Source organism: Paramormyrops kingsleyae, chromosome 8, assembly GCF_048594095.1.
Source record: "Paramormyrops kingsleyae isolate MSU_618 chromosome 8, PKINGS_0.4, whole genome shotgun sequence".
NCBI lineage: Eukaryota > Metazoa > Chordata > Actinopteri > Osteoglossiformes > Mormyridae > Paramormyrops > Paramormyrops kingsleyae.
Window position 1 is genome coordinate 20,686,451 of NC_132804.1, and position 21,726 is coordinate 20,708,176.

Sequence of the window (21,726 nt, forward strand, 5' to 3'; positions counted from 1 at the left end):
AATTTCAACAGACTATTTAAGGTTAAGTCGAGGATTGTGATCATTTACCAAAGTGTGTTATCCACTTGGGGTGAGTTTCCCGAAGCCTTCTTAACGCTACGTCGTTCGTCTATCTTTTAACACAGAACTTAAGAACGACGTAGCGTTAAGAACGCTTCGGGAAACTCAGCCTTGGTTGTTTCAGTAAAGGGCTTTTCTGTGTTTTTCTAAACAAGCCTGTTTCATTCCCGTTTGCGCCGAGATCTGCCTCTGCAGAATTACAACAAAGATATCTAGTTTTAAAGCACAGAAAAGGAATCGTGTCATTTGAAACACTGAAGACAGGGGACGCAAACACATTGTGTTCATGGGTTAAGTGTGCACACATCAACCTATCGTTAAAAGTTACACTTAAACCAAATGATGTATACTATGTAGCGGGTGAGTGTTTTAGGACATCGGTGGCTTCCACCATAGCGGACGCGTTCAGGCACGCCCAAAGGGGCGGTCCCGAGGGCACCACTCCCCACGTGCCGTCTCTTCCTGTAACGCTGTACCTTTTCGCGCCAATTTTGCCAGCAGGGGATTGTGGGATACTGGTGGATGACTGAGAATATTGCGGTTGCAGTCTAACGGCATAGTTTTTTTTCTTTTTGTTTCAATTTGAGAAAAAGGAATATTCAGATGCGAGAAAACGAGGTGGACTCCCCGTGTGGGAACGGGGAGGATAACACGGCCCGGGAAATCATGGAAGCGCTGTGCCAAGAGTTGAATATGGACGAGCAGACTGCGGACGAAGCTATGCAAAATTTCACTGCCGTCTGGGATACGTACACGCTGGAGGTAAGGGAAATTCGACATAAACTAGCGTCTTCACCTCATCTCTCGCGTTTATTAACGACAGAATCGTTAAACCTCGGAAAGGTAGTTCTATCTTGGTGTTTGTGAAGTTGACAGTTTGTTCAGCTGAATATTTTTGTCGGGCAACTAACTCGAAGTCGGACTAGTCAACAGCTTGGCTGCGCGTTTGTGTTTATGCAGTGGGACGATACGTTGTTGAAGTTAAAAATTATACAAAAAACTGCGGCATGATCCTGGTGCTGCAACAGTAATGTGGATTTTATTGACTTGCATAACTCGCCATGTATTTAAGTTTGGTTGGGCAAAATACTTCTGTGTTTAGTTTGCCTCGATTTGTAATATGCTGTCATTGCCCCAAATTTTGGTATTTTTCTTAAATCACATTTCCGCTCCATCTCTGGTTTGATCTGAAATGAATGGAAATATCCTTTGCGGCTAGTCCTTTTCATTGAATTGGTGTTTTGCGAGTCCATTAGATGATCATAATTTTGTGTGTTTGCACTGTGTAGCGGCACTCGTTTACGTACAGGTTGGACAATTCTCCATTACGGTAATAACTAGTTCAAGAAACCAAACTTAATACTATTACAACCTAACGAATTGGTGACAAAGCAAAAAGTACCCGAAGATGGAAAATCGCCTCAAATGGAACCAGGCAGGTAGCAGCACCATACCTTACGAGTGTATCAACTGGAGTTAGGTAGGATTTTTAAAACTCGACTCCAATATGCTAGGGATTGCACATGCGCAATTGGTCTGTGTGTGTTTACAGCTCCACGCGGCTAATCCCCCCACCCCCGTTTGATGGGAATGGGTACATCATGAACATTTAATCATGGTTCCTGGCCGTTACCTCACATAAAACGAGGTATACTACAGAAGAGGAGTAATGTTATTTTACGGGATGGCTATTATAGCAGTGGGAGTACATTTATTATTTTCTGTTATAATGAAACTGGGTTTGCTCGATTAATTTGTGCAGTGTTCACATGCAAATTTATTAGTAATTTATTTATGTTACTCTTTCATTTCTTACCATAACTGGAGTCCCAAATATAATAAAATCAGTACACCACCTGACAATGAATAACAAATAATAGAAAATAACACTAAATAATCATGACATGTATTTTATACATATAGTAGAGATGCAATGGAGGTAGAGCTTGGGGGAATAAAGTCCGTTTTTTGAAGAGCATTACTGCCTTTGGGGGAAAAAAACTGTCCCTAAAACTTGGGGACTGATCCCTTAAGGTCCTAACTGTCTGAGAAGGGGGAGGATGGAGAAAAATTGCTGTACAGATGACTGGACCTGGTGTTTTTCTTAGGCAGTATATTAAATATGTGTCCTGAACTCTTCTGAGCTGTGCGCTGCTAACCCTCTTACTTGTCTCTATCATTCCAGTGCCTGTCTTGCTTGTATCACTGTGATGCAATGAGTTGTCTTGATTATCTTGCTCCCCCCCCCCCCCTCCCCCCGAAGAAACATATCTGACCCAATGTACACAATCCTGTAAGGTGCCAGAAATGCATCTTTTATTGATATGGCAGCTCTGATTTAACCAAAAACTAAAAACTTCATGAGAAGCCCAGCCCATTTGCTTTTTGGGTCACGGTGTGGTGCAGTATTGATGTGTCTTTGGTGCTGCTTCTCAGGGGGAGCTGGTCCACTGGCTTGCCTGTGCCCTCTATGCAGCCTGCCGCAAGGGCAGCACACCCACTGTGGGCAAGGGGGTGATGGAGGGAAATTGTGTGTCACTCACCAGAATCCTGCGGTGCTCCAAGCTTAGGTGAGGATAGACTCCCAATTTGCCTGATTTGGTTTGTTTTCTGTTTACATTGTGTGCAGATTTATTAGGCTAGTGTGTATTTTGCTTGTATCTTCTCTACTGACCAACAATTTTAGTCCAGATTAATCACAAATTAAGAATGGATAGCATAAAATAACTTAAAGATCTACTGTCAACTTCTAGAAGATACCTTCTTCAAACACTCGTATAAGAAGTCACATGCTTTCAAAAAGGTTATGATATGCAAGACAATGCCCCTTCCCATGCAACAAAGTATTCTATAGATTGGCCAAGAAAGGCTTGATGGTCATTGAGAAGAACGGTGGCTATACAGTATACAGGACATTAAACTTGGTAAAGTGAACTACAGAATGGCCGATTGTTTGCTATTCCTTATGCAGACTGAAAAACTGAAACTATATATTTTTATTTTTTCTGTTTATGGTGAAGAGAAAAATCCAGTTAGTTTCCAAACACTTACTAATTGTGCACAATAATCTTTTTTTTTTCTCCATTTTTTTTCCTTTGTGACAAACTTGTGTTTTCTCTATAAATAAACTTACTTGGAGCTAAAGAACTTCTCAATTCACTTTCCACTCCCCAAATTCTGCTGAAAATTATTTCCAGAAATAGCACTTGCCTAATAATCCTCCAGACAGTATAATTTAAGCAGACCTGTAAGTACTGGCTTGTTTCAATACTTTACTTGTTCTTTTCTTCCCCTCTTAAAATGGCAGTTTGATTCAGTTCTTCTGTAAGATGAAGAAGTGGTCGGACATGTCTAATTTGTCCCAGGACTTCCGAGATAAGGTTGGGCACTTGGAGAGAAATTTTGAAGTGACAACGGTGATCTTTAGGAAGTTTGAACCCATCTTCATGAGCATGTTCCAGAATCCTCAGGGGGAACCTTCACGACAGCCTAGGAGCAGAAAGCACAGGTACTGTATCAAACCTCCAGCTCTAACCGGTGGCCTAGGCACTCGGGGCGCCGTTGTCCTTTTCAGTTTCATTAATTTAAGTAAGTAGCAGTTCAGTAATTGATTTTTATCCCCCCCCCCCTTTTTTTTCCCCCCCCAAGGCGGCTGCCCTGTCACATAAGTGATGTCTTCAAATTCTGCTGGACTCTCTTTGTGTATACAAAAGGTAGGGCTTCCCACTGATAAAAATGCCGTTGGCAAAATGTATGTTTACTCATTAATGGTCGATCCTGATTATAGGCCTGGTTATACTGGCCGATGCCAATACTTTTTTTTGGGGAGGTGGTGGCTGATATTATGCCATTTTTAGTAGAAGAATAACAATTGAGTAAAACAACGGCTTAACTTTACATATTTAACATTAATAGCATTCAAAAATGAATTTTTAACTCTACATATTAATCACATGTTGAACAAGGGCATGCAGTGTTTTAAGACCACATTTAGTTCTATTTCTTTGGCGTCTGATACAATTTATGACAAAAGTAACAAAATATGTTTCAAAACTGAGATTGTTTTGGCTTGTGCCAGTATTATTCATGATGTGAAACTGATGTAAACGAGGGGAATTTAGGACTCTTACCTTTGGCTGCCGTGTAGGTTCACCGCTGTAGGTTCTGATAAACCACAATGCAGCAACTGACGGAGTGAGTGCTCCGTGTGGCTGCTTGTCAATCACACACAGCCACACGCCGCAATCACAATGTCCGCCCCGTAGTCTCATTAATCGGCCGATGCCGATTGCCATAAAATGCTTAATAATCGGCTGCCCCGCCCCCTCTCCTGTCAACCTCTACTAGTACTAATGATAACTTTTACTGTACATTTTAGTTAATGTGGTTGGTGGTTCAGTAACTTCACACTGCAGAAATTGACTTTTGATGCGCCTACACAGGAAATTTCCGCATGATTGGTGATGACCTGGTGAACTCGTATCACCTCCTCCTCTGCTGCCTGGATTTGGTGTTTGCTAATGCACTTCTGTGTGCCAACAGAAAAGACCTCATCAATCCATCCTTCAAAGGTAACGGCCCAGTACTGTCATGATTTGGGGATTTGCTTTCCTGGGGTGGTTTTAAAAGCTAATGCTTTATGTTGATGGTGGGTGTTTTTTTGTCTTGTGCAGGTCTGCCTTGCCCTAAGAATCAGGACTACCTTAGCCCTGTTTATACCCCTCCAGAGCAGCCCCCATGCATGCTGGAAAAGTTGTGTGAACTGCATGATGGACTAGTTCTAGAGGCCAAGGGAATTAAGGAGCACTATTTCAAACCCTACATTAAAAAACTGTTCGAGAGACAGGTACTGTCCTTTCTGAGGTTGCTCTTGCAATCTATAAGTTTGTCCTGCAACTCATTGAAATGAATTAATTTGAGTTTCATCCGTCTTATAACAACTTGTCTCCCCAGACAGTTAAAGGCACTAGGCAGCAGTACAGTTTGAACGAGGTGCCGTCTCAGGCAGCTTATAGATGCTGTTTAGTCTAACTGCGTGTCTTTGAACATGCAACATGCAAACTCCACATACAGTCTGCAGTCTTCAGACTGAATCCTCTCCTTGGGCTTGAACCAGCAATCTTTGGGTTGACAATCTGGTAGATTAACCATGAGGCTGTTCTGCTTTCTGTGAGGGCACTGGGTCACAAGGAAGCCCCCCATTTAAAATTCTTTCTGTATTACCGTATGTAGTCTGACTAGTGAAAGTGAAAACAGCTGCCTCGTCACACCATTATCGGTGACTTATGCTGTAATGTGTTTTTCTTTCTTCTAGATTTTGAAAGGGAGTGAACTGTTGCTCACTGAACTCCTGGACACCCCTAACTTCATTGATAATAAGTAAGCGATGACCACCCCACTCTCCTCTTCCTCCTCTTTGTCAGCTCTGTCTCTTCACTCTGTACTTTCTGGTCTTTTATAATGAAATTGCTGGACAAAATTCACAAATGGTGTGACATGCTTAAAGACTAATGGAACAATTGACCTTTTTATCGTTCTTTGTCGTCTTTTTGGTGACTTGCACTAGCTTTTAGATTATTTGAAAGTTGGACTTTATTTCCAGTTTTTAAGCTCTTTCCCTTTAGCCACTTTAATCTTTCTCCCCTCTCTGTTTGTGTACTCAGTCATCCTACAACGAGCTCTACTAATTGCAAACTTTAATTCTGATTCTGATCGCCAACTTGTTTGCCTCCCCCAGCAAGGCGGTTAACCGAGAGTATGAGGAGTATGTGCTGACGGGCGGTGATTTCGACGAGCGCGTGTTCTTGGGTGCGGACGCTGATGAGGAGATCGGCACTCCCCGCAAAGCCACGGCGACTGAGCTTCCCGAGGGACAGCTGTCCTGCCGCCTGCAGATGGAGTGTAACTTACAGCAGCACTTCGAGAAGGTGCAACTGGAGCTATGGCTGCAGGGTGAGCTTTATATCCAGTGCTGAAGCTCAAAGGGTCACGTTTACTTTCCCCCATGCAGACGCGCTCGTTCGCACCCTCTACCCCCCTGACCGGCCGGGGATACCTGAAGGAAAAAGACGTCCTGGTGACGCCAGTGTCCTCGGCCACACAGAGTGTCAGCCGGCTGCAGAGCATGGTGTCCGGACTGCGCAATGCCCCCAGCGAGGCCCTGTTGCAGATCTTCAAGTGAGTAGGACCGCCTGGAAGTTCAGGCGTGTTCCCTGCTGTCCATGGTCTGGTCCTCTCCAGTCGCCATGTACTACCCGCTTACCAAAAGGCATCAGAAGTGTCTCCCTCAGGACTCCTCCCCTTGGTGCCGCTCCACATCTTACTCGCTGCCGGTATTTATTTCCAGGTCGTGCTCTCGAGATCCCACAGATGCTATTCTGGAGCGAGTGAAGTCCCTGGGGGAGACGTTCCGGGAACACTACACCAAGGACACGGAGGAGCTCCCGGGATCTCACATGGGTGAGGGCGCTGTATTGCGTGGCGTCATTACTTTTACTGACACGAGTAACATGGGATGCTGCGGAAGCTGTTGCTTTTGGGTTTATGTTATCTCCTGACCATGTTGGTGCCGTGTCAGATTTTGCAGAGAAGAGGTTCAAGCTGGCCGAAATCCTGTATTACAAGGTACTGGAGAACGTGATGGTCCAGGAGCTTCGCCGGCTGCAGGGCAAAGACATGGCAGTAAGTAAATTCCCCAGCAGCTGGTGCTGGTTGTCTAGCTATCATGTTGCCTTACATTAAAGGTGTTTAAAATACTAATTCAGACCACCTCTTCCGGAGCAGTTTTTTTTTTTTTATCTGGCTCTGAACAAACGCCTCACGTAACTGTAGTGTTGTTTCTGTTCCACCTGGGTACCTAGTTCCTGAACAACCCCAAGTAGCAAGTTCTGGTTTGAATAATATCCCTGACAGGAAAGTAATCTTTAGCTCCATCTGTAGCAATCTGACATCTTTGTGGGTTGCTTTAATAAATTTTCCTTTGTGTTACGTCTTGCTCATTTTGGGGATTGATGTTCTTGTGTGTCACATCACAGGTTCTGCTGGAGCAGGACATCTTTCACCGCTCTCTAATGGCCTGCTGCCTGGAGGTTGTTCTCTTTTCCTACAGCTCGCAACACACCTTCCCCTGGGTGATCGAGGTCTTCAGGCTGCGGCCCTTCTACTTCTACAAGGTACGTGGACGCCGTCGTGACCCGTGTCCCAGCAAAGCGCTTTCTGCAAACCGCATCCTGAATCTTCCCCCGTCCTATCCAAGGTGATCGAGGTGTTCATCCGCTCAGAGGAGGGCCTTTCACGGGACACGGTGAAGCACCTGAACAGCATCGAGGAGCAGGTCCTGGAGTGCCGAGCTTGGGCCCGTGACTCTGCACTGTGGGAGGCACTGGACGCTGCGCACATGAAGGTCCCTACGGTGGAGGAGGTAAGAATAACTCCGAAAGGGTTCCTCGGGGAAGTATCTGCTGTGAAAGAGGTGAGACCCACCTGGGAGGAGGACATTGCAGCTGATGGGTGTCTGCAGGCAGTATCTGCCTGGAGAGCAATTTGTGTTTCCCATGTCATGGAAATAGGCCACTGTCATATTTGCCATTTGATTTTTAGTTTTTAAGTCAGAACTTGGTCCCGGTGCATGTACGTATTTTGGGTTTGGTTGTGTATAGAGCCAGTGCATTTTTAATAAAACAGTACAAATGCATAAAGTGACGAAACCGTGAAATGACAGCCCTATTAAGCATTGAGTGGCATATGGTGGCCGCTGACGTTACATTTCAGACACACATGGGCTTCTGCTGCCGTTTTTCTCTCGCATTTCAGTCAGCAGGTCGTCGTCATAAGCATCCCTCCCTCCGCAGGTGAATTTCCCTAGCAGCTTTGAGACGGGGGGCTGCAGTGGTCCGGCACACCTGCCCCTGGTGGCCCTCTCCCCAATCGTGCACCCCCGCATCAGGGAGGTGAGGACCGGTCTGGGCGGAAGTGGAAGTGCCCGCAAAGGTGAGGTCCCCGTGTGGTCACTTTCTGTTATAGTGCCACTTCCACATAAAATCTCTTCATAATACATATTCACTGCCAGAATCCGTGTTGTAGGAAATGACTGTTTTAATTTGATATAATTTGTCTTATTTAGCAGATGCGTCTAACAAGTTAAACTATTCATGCCGTGTTTTTTTTATAATTGCCGTTTTTTTTTTTGTTCTGTACAGAATCTTTTCATTTTACATGCTGACTGAAAAGTAGTTGTTCTGCTCATGTTAGAGGCATTTGAAAAATAATTGAAGTTAATCGTTTCATTAGTCACTGGAGGAGTAGACATCAGATACAGCTGTATTTTAAGCAGACTTGGAGCTGTAAGGATTATGCAGCTACTTTGGTTTACACTGCAGTATAAAGTCGAAAGCTTCCTGAATGTCTTGTGACAGTGAGGAAATAAAAATGTTATTTCACTGTAAACTTGATTTTCTGTGATTTACCCTCTTCACTGTGAGTTCTGGCATTGGCCGTAGTGTTATTCAATCTGAGGGTGCTGGGCTTGTTGGAATTCACTGTGCGGGGTAGTCTTTATCTGGGGGTCCCAGAGCTTGAGAGCCCCCCTCTCCCCATGTCTGACACATGCTCTGCCCCCCCTCCCAACCGCAGATGTGCCCCCTTCCCCCATCTCGCTTCACGACCGGTACAGCTCCCCCTTGGCCGGCAGCGCTAAGAGGCGTCTGTTTGGAGACGACGTGTCATTGGCCCAGCCAGGATCGCCCACCAGGCGGGTCCCCCTGCCCCCCGGTGGCGTGCTAAAGATCATCCCCACGTCCCCCTGTGCCGCCGAGGTCGTGCCCGGGTCCCCAGCACACACCATTATCACCATGTCTGCCTCCGCCAATGCACAGCAGCTTGGCATACCCATGCAAGGTACCCCCGTCTTAATGTTAATCCAGGGTTTTTCAACCTTGGGGTTGTGACCCATGTGGGTCGTCTGGAATTCAAATGGGGTCCCCTGAAATGTCTAGTAATTGATGAAAAAATATTTTTTATCAGTAATTTCTTTTTAACTAATTATTATTCTTTTAAAAATTATGATTAAAACACCGCATACAATTAGCGGTGGGCGTTACATTGATTTTATCGATTTAATTCAAATTTACAGTTCAGGACCATGTGTTTTTATGACGATCGCTTTTATTAGTTATTTTACACGCAAGCGCCAAAAGCGGAACTAATACGACGCACCGTTGTTCACGGGTACATTAGCGCGGCGCACCCAAACACTGTAGCGGATTCACAAACAACATGGCAATGGTTCGGTTTTGTGCCGTCGGACACAGACCAAACAAGTCCTCGTTGCAAAGTCTGTTTAGAAACTTGCAACCAAAGGAAGCAGCACGACAAATTTATTCCAGCACCTAAAGCAGAGGCACACAGCGGAGTGGGAGAAGTGCAGCTCTCAGCGAAATTAAAATACCCGCAGCACCAGCACAACATCCAAAGTTAAGCAAGCAACCGTCCCTGACACGTTTGCCAAATGATAAGAATGGCGCACGGTGGAAGGTGATGTATATGTATATTGCAAAAGACATGGTGCCCATACATACTGTGGAAAAGCCGGGATTCATTAACATGCTAAAAGCTTTTACAAGTTTCTAAAAGTGTTTACAATGGCGTGGTCTGCCATCTCACTTACAGGCATCTTTTAACAGCTATAAACATCTCTGTAGTTTCATTAACTGTCTTGCCTGTAAAAGCTCAAAATTTTTTGTGCCCCTGAAATTGTGGTGTATTTTAGCATGGTTTATACCGCAGACCTTTACCTCCACCTAGGGACAGCTGCCAGCCCCAGAGACTCTTAATCCTTATTAATGCCCTTTTATGCTCAGGCTTGAAGAGTGACTTCGGGGGAATCACCATCATCCAGGTGCAGCCCAGCGAATCTGTGCCCCTAACGGCTCAGCTTCTGCTCACTGCCTCCCCGGGCCGGCCCGGCCTGGGTGCCGTGCCCGCTGATGCCCAGAGCACCCACAAGCCCCGGCGAACTGGCTCACTGGCACTGTTCTTCCGCAAGGTGGGGTGGGGTGGGGAGGGGTGCATGCACACTGAATATGCCAGTGTTACTGCATTGTGGCAAGAATGGGATGGATATGAGTGAGAAACAGGACAGCCTTGGGGGATCCAGGGCATCCCCTAAATACTCTCACATCACCTCAAACATCACAACTAATGAGTCGCTTTCACGTTTTCCAGATTTAAGTGTAATGGACTTCATGTAAGCTTGAGAGGGGAGCTGGATGAAAAGCCCTTATACACGTTTCTGGCATGATTTAATGAATGTGTGTGACAGAAGTTGGCTGTCAGCTTGGCTCTGAGTGGGACACAGCTGGGTCCATATTTTAATTTGTATCCCTGATTTGGGACAGAGCGGGAGCCATGCAGACCCCCTGGGCTCACCTGCTCTGTATGTGCAGCTCCCTCAGGGTCCAGCAGACTCTGTCGCTGTCAAGGCCGTGATATGGGGACCAATCTCACTTCTGAGAGGTGTCACATGGCACCGGAGAAATGCGCTTATTGCAAATGCACAGAGATGCTTCTGTATTGTGAAAATTGTGTATGTCTTGTTCATTTTTATAAAAATTTTGGCAAAGGATCTGCAGCTCGGCAATTCTTATCCGCAGTCTCCAGGCAGAACTTGAAGAATTAGTCAGAATTTGGCTCTAATTCCTTGATTCTTGCCTGAAATGTTCCAGCTGCCACCTGCATTGTTGATTTGTGGTTCTTTTCCCACTTCATATCTATATTCTGAAAAGAGCAGCTATGTTCCTGCTCCCTTAGGCTGATCATGACCTGAAACGCAAAGCTCTTCATCTCCACATCAGTCAGGTTTGTTTCTGTATCCATGGAAACTACCTCCAGGCCGCAAAACATTTCTCACCTGTGAGGACCCGCCCCCCTTGGTTCATGCAGGTGTATCACCTGGCCAGCGTGCGGCTGCGGGACCTGTGCCTGAAGCTGGACATCTCAGCAGAGCACCGGGGAAAGATCTGGACGTGTTTCGAGCATTCTGTCGTCCACTGCACGGACCTGATGAAGGACCGGCACCTGGACCAACTCTTGATGTGCGCCGTGTACATTGTGTCCAAGGTGATTGGGGCGCCACCCTGTCTCCATATACCTGCGTTAATCCGTATCTTCTGGCATCCCGCTAATGTCCTCCTACTGTCCCCTTCCTCCCAGATCACAAAGGAGGAGCGCACCTTTCAGGACATCATGAAGTGCTACCGCAGCCAGCCACAGGCCAACAGCCATGTGAGTGATGCCCTTACTGCCCCAACTCCACTCAAATGTCTGGTTATGATAGCTTCAATGGCTTGTTGATAAAACTTGTTTTGACCCAATATTCCTTTTCCATAACCAGGTTTATCGGAGTGTCCTCCTTCGGTGTAAAGGCAAGGAACAGCTTTCTGATGAAAACAAGCCAGGGACAGACCAGCTTGGTGAGCAAGGTGAGTGACCCCCCCCACCACCACCACCACCACCGAGGACCTGGCACTCCCCTTTTAGAGGAAATGCTGCAAATTAAAATCTTATGGGACAACATTAAGATCCTTTTCCAATGTGATTTGTCGGTCAGGGTGAAGAGTTAGTCCCTGCGTGAGTCTTCACAGCCATGTAATCGGAGTGCCTGATTACCCATGTTGGATGCTAAGCAGTGTTAGGCAGGGTTTCCGCTAATCCGTTAACTGTTAATTAGCAAAGCTGACTTTTTCGTTAGCGAATTAGTATTTCTGGCAACTCTAGAAACTTCATTCAGAATGGGCGTAAAATGCTAAGTGCATTCATTGCTGTGCACAACATTTGCCTGCAAGTCGTTCACAAATTCCTTTGTTTAATAAATAGGTTATAGCTCTCTAAGTATGTCAATGTTTCTGTTCAATTGTCTCTACCTGGGCAAACAGTTGTGGTCATGAATATGAATGATGTTAACCTGGGGGACTCCCCATACCCAAATCAGCCTGTCAGAGGGCCTGTCTAGTACTGAATGTCAGTGTGAAATTATATGACGTACATGATGCATATCAAGAGTTGGTCCCGGTGCCGAAATACAAATGACATGTTATCTGTTTGTTGACAGCAATACAAATTATAAGTATAGCAGAAAGGAGAAATCAAGAAGTGTTTTAGCATTTAGAATTTTATCTTCACTCACATTTACCCCAGACTACCATAAATCCAACAAGTTATCTGGTTACGTAATAAATGCTGCTTCATAGTACAGGCCCCCGGTTGTATTATCGGACTTCTAATTGTCAGTGCTGTAGACCAATAAGGAGCCGAGACCCTTCTTCCTCGGTGAACAGCTGGGCAAACAGCGCCATGTTTGTAGTCGCTTAGCGGCTTGACTGAAGGCAAAATGTCATCATGGGCCATTTGTGATATAGGGCTTCTCCAACATGTATGCTTATATCTCGCAAATGGTATTTCATAGATAGAAAATTTCAAAACAGATTCATTTTGGAGAATACAGAATCTAACAATACCCAACTGGGTAAGTCCTAAACATCTCCTGGTAATCACTGCAGTCCGACAGCTGGAACTTCAGTGTCAAATAGGCTAAAATTTTAGCACTCTAGGTATGAAAGCTAAGTTCATGTAATAAATGTTAGCGGTTATCATGAGCTTTTGCTATATTTTTTTTAGTGGTTTATCAGTTTAGCATTATCAAATGAAACTAGAGTTAGTGGATTAGCAGTTGTTGAAGCTAACGTTTTTGTTAGCTGTGCCCACCACTGATACTAATTTATTACTCTCACTGAAAAATGAATTACTAAGTGCTGCATCAACAGATACGTTCAAAGGCTCAATTATGGTGCAGTGAACTCATGCTGAACGGCCACAGAAAACATTGTGATGGTGCCAGAGCCAAGAAGCTGAGGATGCAGAGTCATCCATTCTGGCATAAATGGGGCCAGAGAGCAACTGCTGGAAGGTGATTCTGCAGCTGGCTGCTGGAGCTAAGCTGCTGTGGATGACCCTCAGAGAGCAGGAAAGCTGCTACACTCCTGAATGCCCTTTCAGCAGATACACAGTCTGCTCCACCCAGGGAGTTTGTCTTCAAATGCATTTTCCAAGTTCGCGCATTAGATTTTTTATTTTTATTTTTTTTATGTGTCTGACCTTGCTTTGTTGTGTGTGTGTGTTGCAGGTGCTGAGAAGGAATCAGAAGCAGATTTAGAGGAGCGGGGTGACTTGATCCAGTTCTACAACTCTGTCTATGTCCTGAGGATGAAGGGTTTCGCGGTCAAATACGCCGTTCCCAGCACAGACAGCAGGGTAGGGTACCACAGGGGTTTTCTTGTCTGCGTTAAATTTGCTGGTACATTTTCATTATTGATGTTCTACACAATCACGTCCATCTTAAACTGCCTTTCTTCCTGTGTATCGATTCTCCCCCTCATTCCGTGATGGTGTCCTTCCACCGATTTTAAAATGAGCTTTCGACCTGCCCTTTCGGCTTACATATGTTAGCACTAACCTTTTGTCTCGTAAAAGCCGATGACTGCATCAAAACCCACACAGTAGCAAGCCTGCTGGTTCTGATGTAACCTTCGGGGCTGCCAATGTGAACGGTCCTCTCCCCTATTCAGGCAGAGGCTCCGCCTCTTTCCCCGTTCCCGTCTGTGAGGGCGCAGCCACTGTCACCTCGCCGCGTGTCCCAGAGGCACTTCATCTACGTTTCCCCACACAAGAACGGCTCCTGTATCACCCCCAGCTCTGCCTTCACCTACAAGTTCAACGGCAGCCCCTCTAAGGTAAGTCCACTCCCCCTCACCCTGTCATCCAATATCTTTTTTTATGTTGGCACCTATCAGGCTCAGACATAGACATAGGACTTTGATTGGTTGGTCTGCTGTGATTGACAGCAAGTTGCGGTTCTGCCCAGCGTGGGTCTCATGGCCATTCCGGCATAGAGCAGTGTGTTCTGTTCCTTCAATCCTTCTGTCCATTGCAGTTTGGAGATCCAGCTAACAGCAACTGTGCGGATGTCTAATAAGGATACTGGACACGTCGCCTCTCTGTACTTAGCCCCTGCACGTCTGGACGCAAGCACCTGCCAAGTGAATAAAACGTAATTTGTCCCCCTTCCCACTGTGTTCAGGAGCTGAACGACATCAACAGGATGATCCGGCAAGGAGGTGTGAGCCGCAAGCGGGTCTTCACCATGGAGGGTGACTACCCGGATTCCCCGTCCAAGCGACCGTGCCAGGAGAGCAAGGACGTGCTGCTGAAACGCCTCCAGGACGTCGTGAGTGAGAGAGCTCACCACTGAGCACTCTACCACGGAGCGCTCTACCAGTGAGCGCTCTACCAGTGAGCGCTCTACCAGTGAGCGCTCCACCACTGCAGGCCACGCCCCCTGCTTGACTCTGGTTCCGAGGGAGGCGGTTCTCGGTCACCCAATGCCATCACAGCATCAGCATTATGGATATACAGCACAGAACTGTACCCTTAATTGTAAGTCGTAAGCACACAGGTCTGCCCAGAGATCTTATGATTTGTGTCTCTCCCCCAAAAAAAATAAAAATCAAGGTTATGTTTTTAATGTAATATTTTTGTTTTGGTTATGAACCAAAAGTAGTATCTTGGCATGGGTTTTGGGAGATGAGGTAATGGGTGAGTGAAGCCCAATTCCTCCCTCCGTGGCCTTTTCTGGAGCTGATTCTTGGGGCAGATGCAGTCGGATGGTCTCTAGGCAGGTAACTGTGGGTTTATGCTGCTTTTTAGCAGCATTTTGTCTATGTGTGTAGTATCTACACTTTTTTTCTCTTTTTTTAATTATGTGGTTGCGCATTAATGCTGAGTTGTTCAGCAGTTTTGTTTATTTTTGCAAAGTCATATCTTGCTGTTGAAATATTCGCCCAGCTGTCTTCTTTTAAATGATATTCAGATTTAATTTGGAACTTAAAAAATGTTTGTTCTTATGTAATGTTTCACATCTAATGGGACTTGGTGACCAGTGATCCTGGTATTTACTTTAAAACTGATCAGTACTCTGTGGGTTAATCTGTTTGTTCTGCATCTTAAACAGAGTTCCACATCAAACTGAAACGGAACATAACAGTAGTTCGGTCCCGAATCCAACACAGCTTACATTAACTGATTCTACATAATACAGAAGGAGCAGGGTTACTGCTTGTTAGTTTCCCACTTAGGGAAATGCAAAATCCTGTTTAGTATCTTTTATTAGCATTCTAATTACCTGGGTGTTGACTAATTATATTTTGTAAAGTAACAAATTAAGCTGAACTGGGAAAAATTGGAAGAAACAATGAAATGGACACTTTCTGTAGCATGGCCGTAACCCAGAGCATGGCTAAATTTTCCCCTTTTCTTTTACACATGTATGAAAATAAACTTTCATATTTTACTTACTTAGTGATCTGCTTTTTGTCTTAACTTTATGTGCCTGTTGACATTAATGCTCTATTTTAACATGCACTTTCCTAGCAGGATAGGACCCCATACCCATATCCTGAAGGGCTGTGGGTTTGAATATTGTGACTAGTAACCTTATCACCATTGGACCCCTGAGCATGGCTCCTAAACCCCAGTTGCCCTACGTTCTGTGTTCTGATCCCGAGCTTTCCTCACCTGTATGTCACTTTGCACAAAAGCATCTGTTAACTGTTAAGTGACTTTTAAACTGTTCTTGCTTTGATTTGGAGTTGCTCCTGTACATTTTTAAAATGCAGATTTTAGTTCATGAAAGGGGGCTTTCGATGATAATACAAATTCCTTCAGAGAGAAGCAAACCAGAACTGCCAAAGAATGAGTTTGTACGCTGCCTGTTGCAGTAAAGGAGGTAGGCTGTTTGTTGAAATATCATCTTATAGTTGCTTATTAAAGTGCAGTAAATCAAAGTGTCCACTAGATGGTGCTAAATGAACTGCAAATATCCCAAACAAGAAAAGATCGCTTTCACCTTCAACAATTCTTTCAAGCAGTCTGTCTTTTTAATTATTAATAATATAACACTTGGAATCGGGCGGTAAGTGAGAATCTTGGATAGTGCGGCAAAGGTGGAGGTCCTTAAAAGTCCTGCTTAGGGTGGATGAGCATAGCTGAAATTTCAGTCCTACCTCGGGGTCTCAGAGTGAGCGGCTGAATCACGGAGCGAGGTCACAGCACGGCGAAGGCCGGCCTGCCTGGCCCTGTGGAGATCAGGACGTGGGTTATGTGACAAGAAGGGAAATGCTTGCCTGTAATTGGGTTCATGGCCAGATAAAGGCTTCTTTTATTTTGAAAAATGATGTTAAGGAACTTCAACATCTTGGAAGTACTGAAATTATTTTTGTGTTCCGCAGTTGCTTAGCTGATACCCATGAAACTGATGCATGCATGTCTAGCTGTTTATTTGGAAAACATTATATGAATTATATATACGCCTGAACAATTGCATTTTCTTCAGTTATATGCCCTTTTTAAGACCTATTCAGATTATGCCTTTTGTCAACGTTAAAATCTCACTTCATGAAATGCAGCCCCCTCCCACTCGCTTCCTACGGCCTGTAATTCACCGTATGTAATATCCCTGTGTTTTGTGAAGCGAAGGACCCCTCCCAAAATGCCCAGCTGTCTGCCTGTGCTCCTGCTGTCGGATGATCATCTCCCTGACTGCAGGCAAGACGTAGCCGTTCATCGGCGCAGCTGTCGCTCTGCGGCCAGTGGACAACGCTCCTTTCTGGGGGAGGGACTGAGAATTTCCGTCTTCGTCCTGCTCTGGATTCAAGTCAATGAGCCGGAACTCTTTCCACTTTGATGACCTGAATTTCTGCTGCCTCACCGTGCAAAGTTGTCCATTGTCTTTGGAAGTCAGTGTAAAGTAAACAGACTCACCTCTGAGTGGTCTGAGTTTTTTTTTTTTCCATTTTTTTTTGTAATCTGCCCAGAGATGGATGACGACAGCCTCGGTGCTGAGAAGTCACACATCTGTGCTGCTTCTGTCATGCCCCATGGGGATGCTGGATGGAGTCACAGGTGCTGTCCCTATAAGGGGAATTTATCTGGTGGATGGTTTGTGCAAAACCAAATGAGTGTGTGTTCAGTGCAAAATGAAACCTCATTAATGTTCATAAGTCTTGAACAGAAACTCTGCTTCTTCCTTGATCCATAGCAAACAGATCCTCCGAGATCAAAGCATGGAGTGTGGGCTGTAACCTCTGCTATTCCAGTGAAACGTACAGCTGGTAGATGAATTAAATGTGTGTCTCGGGTAAGAAACACGCTAATTACATTTGTTCCATTGTATGCACATATGTGAGCTGAGATGCACTCGCTCACAGGACATGCTGTGGCTCTGACTCTGTGTAGGTCAATGTAAACATTAGATTTCTGTCTTCCTGACTCTGAGGTTCCTGGTTCCCCAGAGGCCTCCTATGAAATTATTGCACATTTGCCACTGCATTTCTGCTCTTATAATTTCATAGTTGATGTCATTTAAGGGTATTGAGCTCAGCCTGGTCCCGACCTCCCAGAGTACTTAACAGGAAGGGAAAGGGAAGGACTACGAACCCTTACGCCTTTACTGGAGCCTTGAGACGCCGTTGTCCCTCGTACAGGTGGTCACTTCACTTAGTGCCTCCTATTATCTGCTCATCATTGGTTATCAGAACTGCATCCCCAGGGCCGCAAGGCAATCCAGGAGATCAGAGGACATAAAATCCTGCCAAGCTGTATGTCGTGGGAGTTATTGATTTTTGTCCCGAGTCCCTGCTCAAAGCAAGACGATGCTGGATTTAGGGCAGGTGTGGTCTCAGAACTCCCTTCTATGGATGATGGTAGCAAGTTGCTGTTCTCGTTTCTTGATTCATCATTTCCTGTTTCAGAGGGCAAAAATAGTTGTGTTGTAGTACTGCTCCCTGCGTTACCAGCAGCATCTGGCAGATAAGTGGCAGCAGCAGCTCTCTTGGGTGTGGTCTGTGAGTGTGGCCCCAGGGACGCCACAACAAAATCGGGTTACTGCTTAGAGCTGAAGCCCCCAGGACCTCTGCACAATATAGTTTCACGCATCACATGGGAGGAGTGGCCATTTTATATTTACACCTTATGATCCCGACGTTGCGAGCTGGAGACGCCTGACGATGACAACCTTCTCTCAGCCTGGTGACTTTCCCTTGTTGGACAGAATTTGTATGAATTTCCACTCAGTCTATTCTCTCTGCGGGGAATTTTCAGTCAGGAAGGTTCAGATTTCAGGAAGATTCAGTCTATATATTTACATTTTATTCAGGTAGCAGCTGCTACTCACGTTATTAGATATTAAAAATCACATTTCCATGATTTTTTAAAATTTAGTCTGCATTCGTAAATTTAGTCGCTCCCCAGGTTACGATGGGGTTACATTCCGATAAACCTATCATAAGGTGAGAATATTGTTTTGTGTTTGCGTTTTAGTATAGTACACCTACCCTAACAAACATCATAGCCTCGCCTACCTTAAACATGCTTAGAACACTTACATTATCCTCCAGTTGGGCAAAACCATTTACACATTGTTGAATAGCTCATGTAATTTATTGAATCATCGTACCTGTCATAAAGCCGAAATATCGTAACAAAGACCGTCGTAACCTGGGGAGCATCTGTATATTTTCCCTTTGGACACAGTGCTTTGACCTGAATGTTAAATTAAAAAATGCAATGCACAAATGCCATCACCTGCATGCCTGCAAGTCCAGCTTAGCGCATAGCCGCTCTACGTCGAAGGAACTGAACAGCGTCGTTACCATGAGAAAAACAAAAAAAAAAAAAAAGGCGTCACTCTCTGGATTCCCTGAGGCGAGTTATAACAACTCTCAGCAGGTCTTGGGACTGCGCCGCTGTTTCACTTGTATTCACCTTAGATAAGAACGCAGAGGCCTTGCTGGCGAAGGCGCTTTGTATCTCCTATGTATAATGTTGTTTTTGTCCATAATGGAGCTGTTGGTGGAAGATGCGGCAGAATGTGGCCTCTGAGGGAAGCACCTCTGCAGCCCGCAGTCAGCCGCAGCACCCACTGCTCTGGGGAAATGAGATTCTCTCTCCCTGCCGCGATGCCACCCGCTTTATCACCAGTTAACTGCTCCCATGGGCCGGCTAGGCTTGAATAATTCACAGCCAACGGACAGAGGATGGGAGGCAGGGGGGGGGGGGCTCCAGTTTTCCTTATGTAAATTCATGTCTGTCCCCAGTGCTAGAACCTCAGGGCTGAGAGAGACGGGCAGTACCGATGCCACTGCGACAGCTGCCCAGTGCCAACTTGGGCGGCTCGTTAGCATGCCCTGCTTTTTTCACCTGTCTTGTTTACCTCTGCTGAGGAAATCATTCGTTGGCCTCGTTTGGACCCAGTCCTCTGAAAGGCTCACAACTGACGGGGATGATTATTTGGGCCATTTATTACTCCATCAGAGCAGAGTTCTAGCGGGAGGGGCAGAATCCGGCTATTTCTGTACTCTGCTAACTATCTGCGCCACTGATCAAAAGGGAAAGATCCCGCCTGTGGGATTTTCTTGAGTGCTGTTTACACCATGCGGCTGTGGTATTACAATCGCACGCGTCACTGGTTACTCACTGGAGTAGGGAGTCCTTCACGCACAGTTATCATTACAGTCCAATCACCTGAACACCCCCCCCCCCAAGTTTCCCTCTATCAGCACTGATTACCTGTAAAATATTTGGTTAAATACTTTTTCTTTTATTTTTATACAGTGAGGAATGACTTACTGAGCAGCGCTGAGCGGCCAACCTGTTTTACTATGGCACCCCAGGCAAGTTTCATCTGCCAAGTTCACTTTGCCGTGAACTGTGAGGGGGTGGGGGGACACCAGTAGTTTGCTTAGTCAGTGCCCCTTCAGAAAATGATGGCCTAGCGTAGGGGTGGCCAATTTTATCCGCAAAGGGCCGGTGTGTATGCAGGTTTTTGCTGCAACTCCCTAATTAGGTCACTAATTAGAGGACTGATTGGCTGAAGAGTCCTTACACCTGGGTTTGAACAGCTGACCTAAAGGTTATCACAAACACCTGCATAGACACTGGCCCGTTGATAAGACTGCCACCCATAACTGACAGGTTTGGTTGGCGTGATAGACAGGACATGATAGTCTCTGCGTGCGTGCGTGCGTGCGTGGTGCGTGCGTGCGTGCGTGCTGAGAGGGCCCTCTCATTAGTCACTGGCTGTCATATAGTACATAAGCAACTGTGCTCTGTAGCTTCATAAGAAGTTGGGGAGTGGAATGTTCCACAAATCAATGACGATTCATTCTGTTTGAAGACGCCCCTGCACCTCTTCTTCTAATATCTAAAGGAATTAATGTTCAAATATCGCACATTTCTGTTCACAGCTTATTGGTTTATGAAAACAGTTGTGAAAACATTAGTAAACATTGTCCCAATAGCCAATAGTAATAGCCAATTCTGTAAGTAGGTACAGTACATGGGCTGGATTATCCACGTGTAGCATACGTATGGGTACATGGTATTACAATTGATCTCCCATTGGGAGATATCCTTATGAAGCAGGTAAGACATCTCCAAAGGGGAGGGTTTTGACATTCTGTTGTGGTAATGCCAAGTAATCCTAATAAGACTTTTCACAGCTGTTGCTATTTGCATTTAGATTAAGTAAATTTAAGGCTTCTTTAACGTGCCCCTGGCCTGTCCTTGTCACATTACAGTACCCTCATCCATGCGCTCGAAGAAAACCATTTACATAAGTCCTTGAATGACAGTCGCCATTCTCAGTAGTTCTCACGTCACGCTCATCTCCGCGGCTGGCCGTGTGTTGCCCGCGATCCATTCCCCCACTTTCGAGGGATTGTATGCTGCTAATGTGCCCCTTTCTTAAATGGCCAGCGTGCTTCTAAGGATAAGGTTAGGCATCCCTTCGAAAGTACCTCACAGGTGATTTAGTTTCAATGGCTTAACCGCTGTGTAGTATTACTTATGGTTTGCTAATTTCAAACACGTCAAGTTAAGTAGCTAAGCTCCAGGCATGACATGGCCTGCTCATGCTTACCAGCACTCCCACTCTCACCTTATGCCTTTTTCCATTGTGCCTTCCCCCTTGAGCAGGACTCCATGTGCACAGGACACATTCTAGCCCATATAAGTGGCATTCATACAGATTGCTCCTCGCTAATCTGAATGACAACATTATGCTGGTTTTTTTTCTCTCCACCATTTCTCCTCAGAGGTTGCTTGACTTCCTCCTGTTAGTTGGAAGTTTATTTCCTTCATCTCGTATGTTCTGCTGAGCTACACAGAACACCATCTGCCTTCTGAAATTTTGCCTTAATACATCTTTGTCAGAATTTCAAAGAGCAGTTGTGTTTTATTTCTTACTTTCTTCATTTTAATTTCTTTAAAAACAATCCTAAAACCATTTTTATAGGTTGTGTGATACAGGTGCCTTTTCAAAAACCACATTTCTCTTGTTTCCTGTTTTTGTTTCCTTTGATCTCAAACACCCTCAATCAAGTTTCTGACATTTCTCGCACGGAATAACGTTTTGAATTCTCATCAGTCTAGTTTTAAAGTTGGGTGCTCCACTGAGATTGCTTTCCAGATTGTGGACAAGCTGCAATCTACAACAGCTGCATTTAGGTCATCTGTTCTCAATTTGATGGATCAATCTGCAACCTTTAACACGGTGAACTA

At 45.3% G+C, this 21,726-nt stretch overlaps 1 protein-coding gene across 1 annotated transcript; it reads left to right on the forward strand.

Moving 5' to 3' along the window:
• Positions 1 to 347: 347 nt before the first annotated feature.
• Positions 348 to 15,464, forward strand: rbl1 (retinoblastoma-like 1 (p107)). Its single transcript, XM_023795492.2, has 22 exons — positions 348 to 822; positions 2,497 to 2,630; positions 3,368 to 3,568; positions 3,709 to 3,773; positions 4,503 to 4,631; positions 4,734 to 4,906; positions 5,375 to 5,439; positions 5,798 to 5,987; positions 6,071 to 6,237; positions 6,407 to 6,519; positions 6,638 to 6,741; positions 7,095 to 7,232; positions 7,316 to 7,480; positions 7,911 to 8,049; positions 8,692 to 8,955; positions 9,918 to 10,102; positions 10,999 to 11,175; positions 11,269 to 11,340; positions 11,450 to 11,537; positions 13,238 to 13,365; positions 13,680 to 13,844; positions 14,192 to 15,464. Exons 1-22 carry the CDS (start codon positions 664 to 666, stop codon positions 14,360 to 14,362), a joined length of 3,192 nt encoding a protein of 1,063 aa, XP_023651260.1. The 5' UTR covers positions 348 to 663; the 3' UTR covers positions 14,363 to 15,464.
• Positions 15,465 to 21,726: the final 6,262 nt, after the last annotated feature.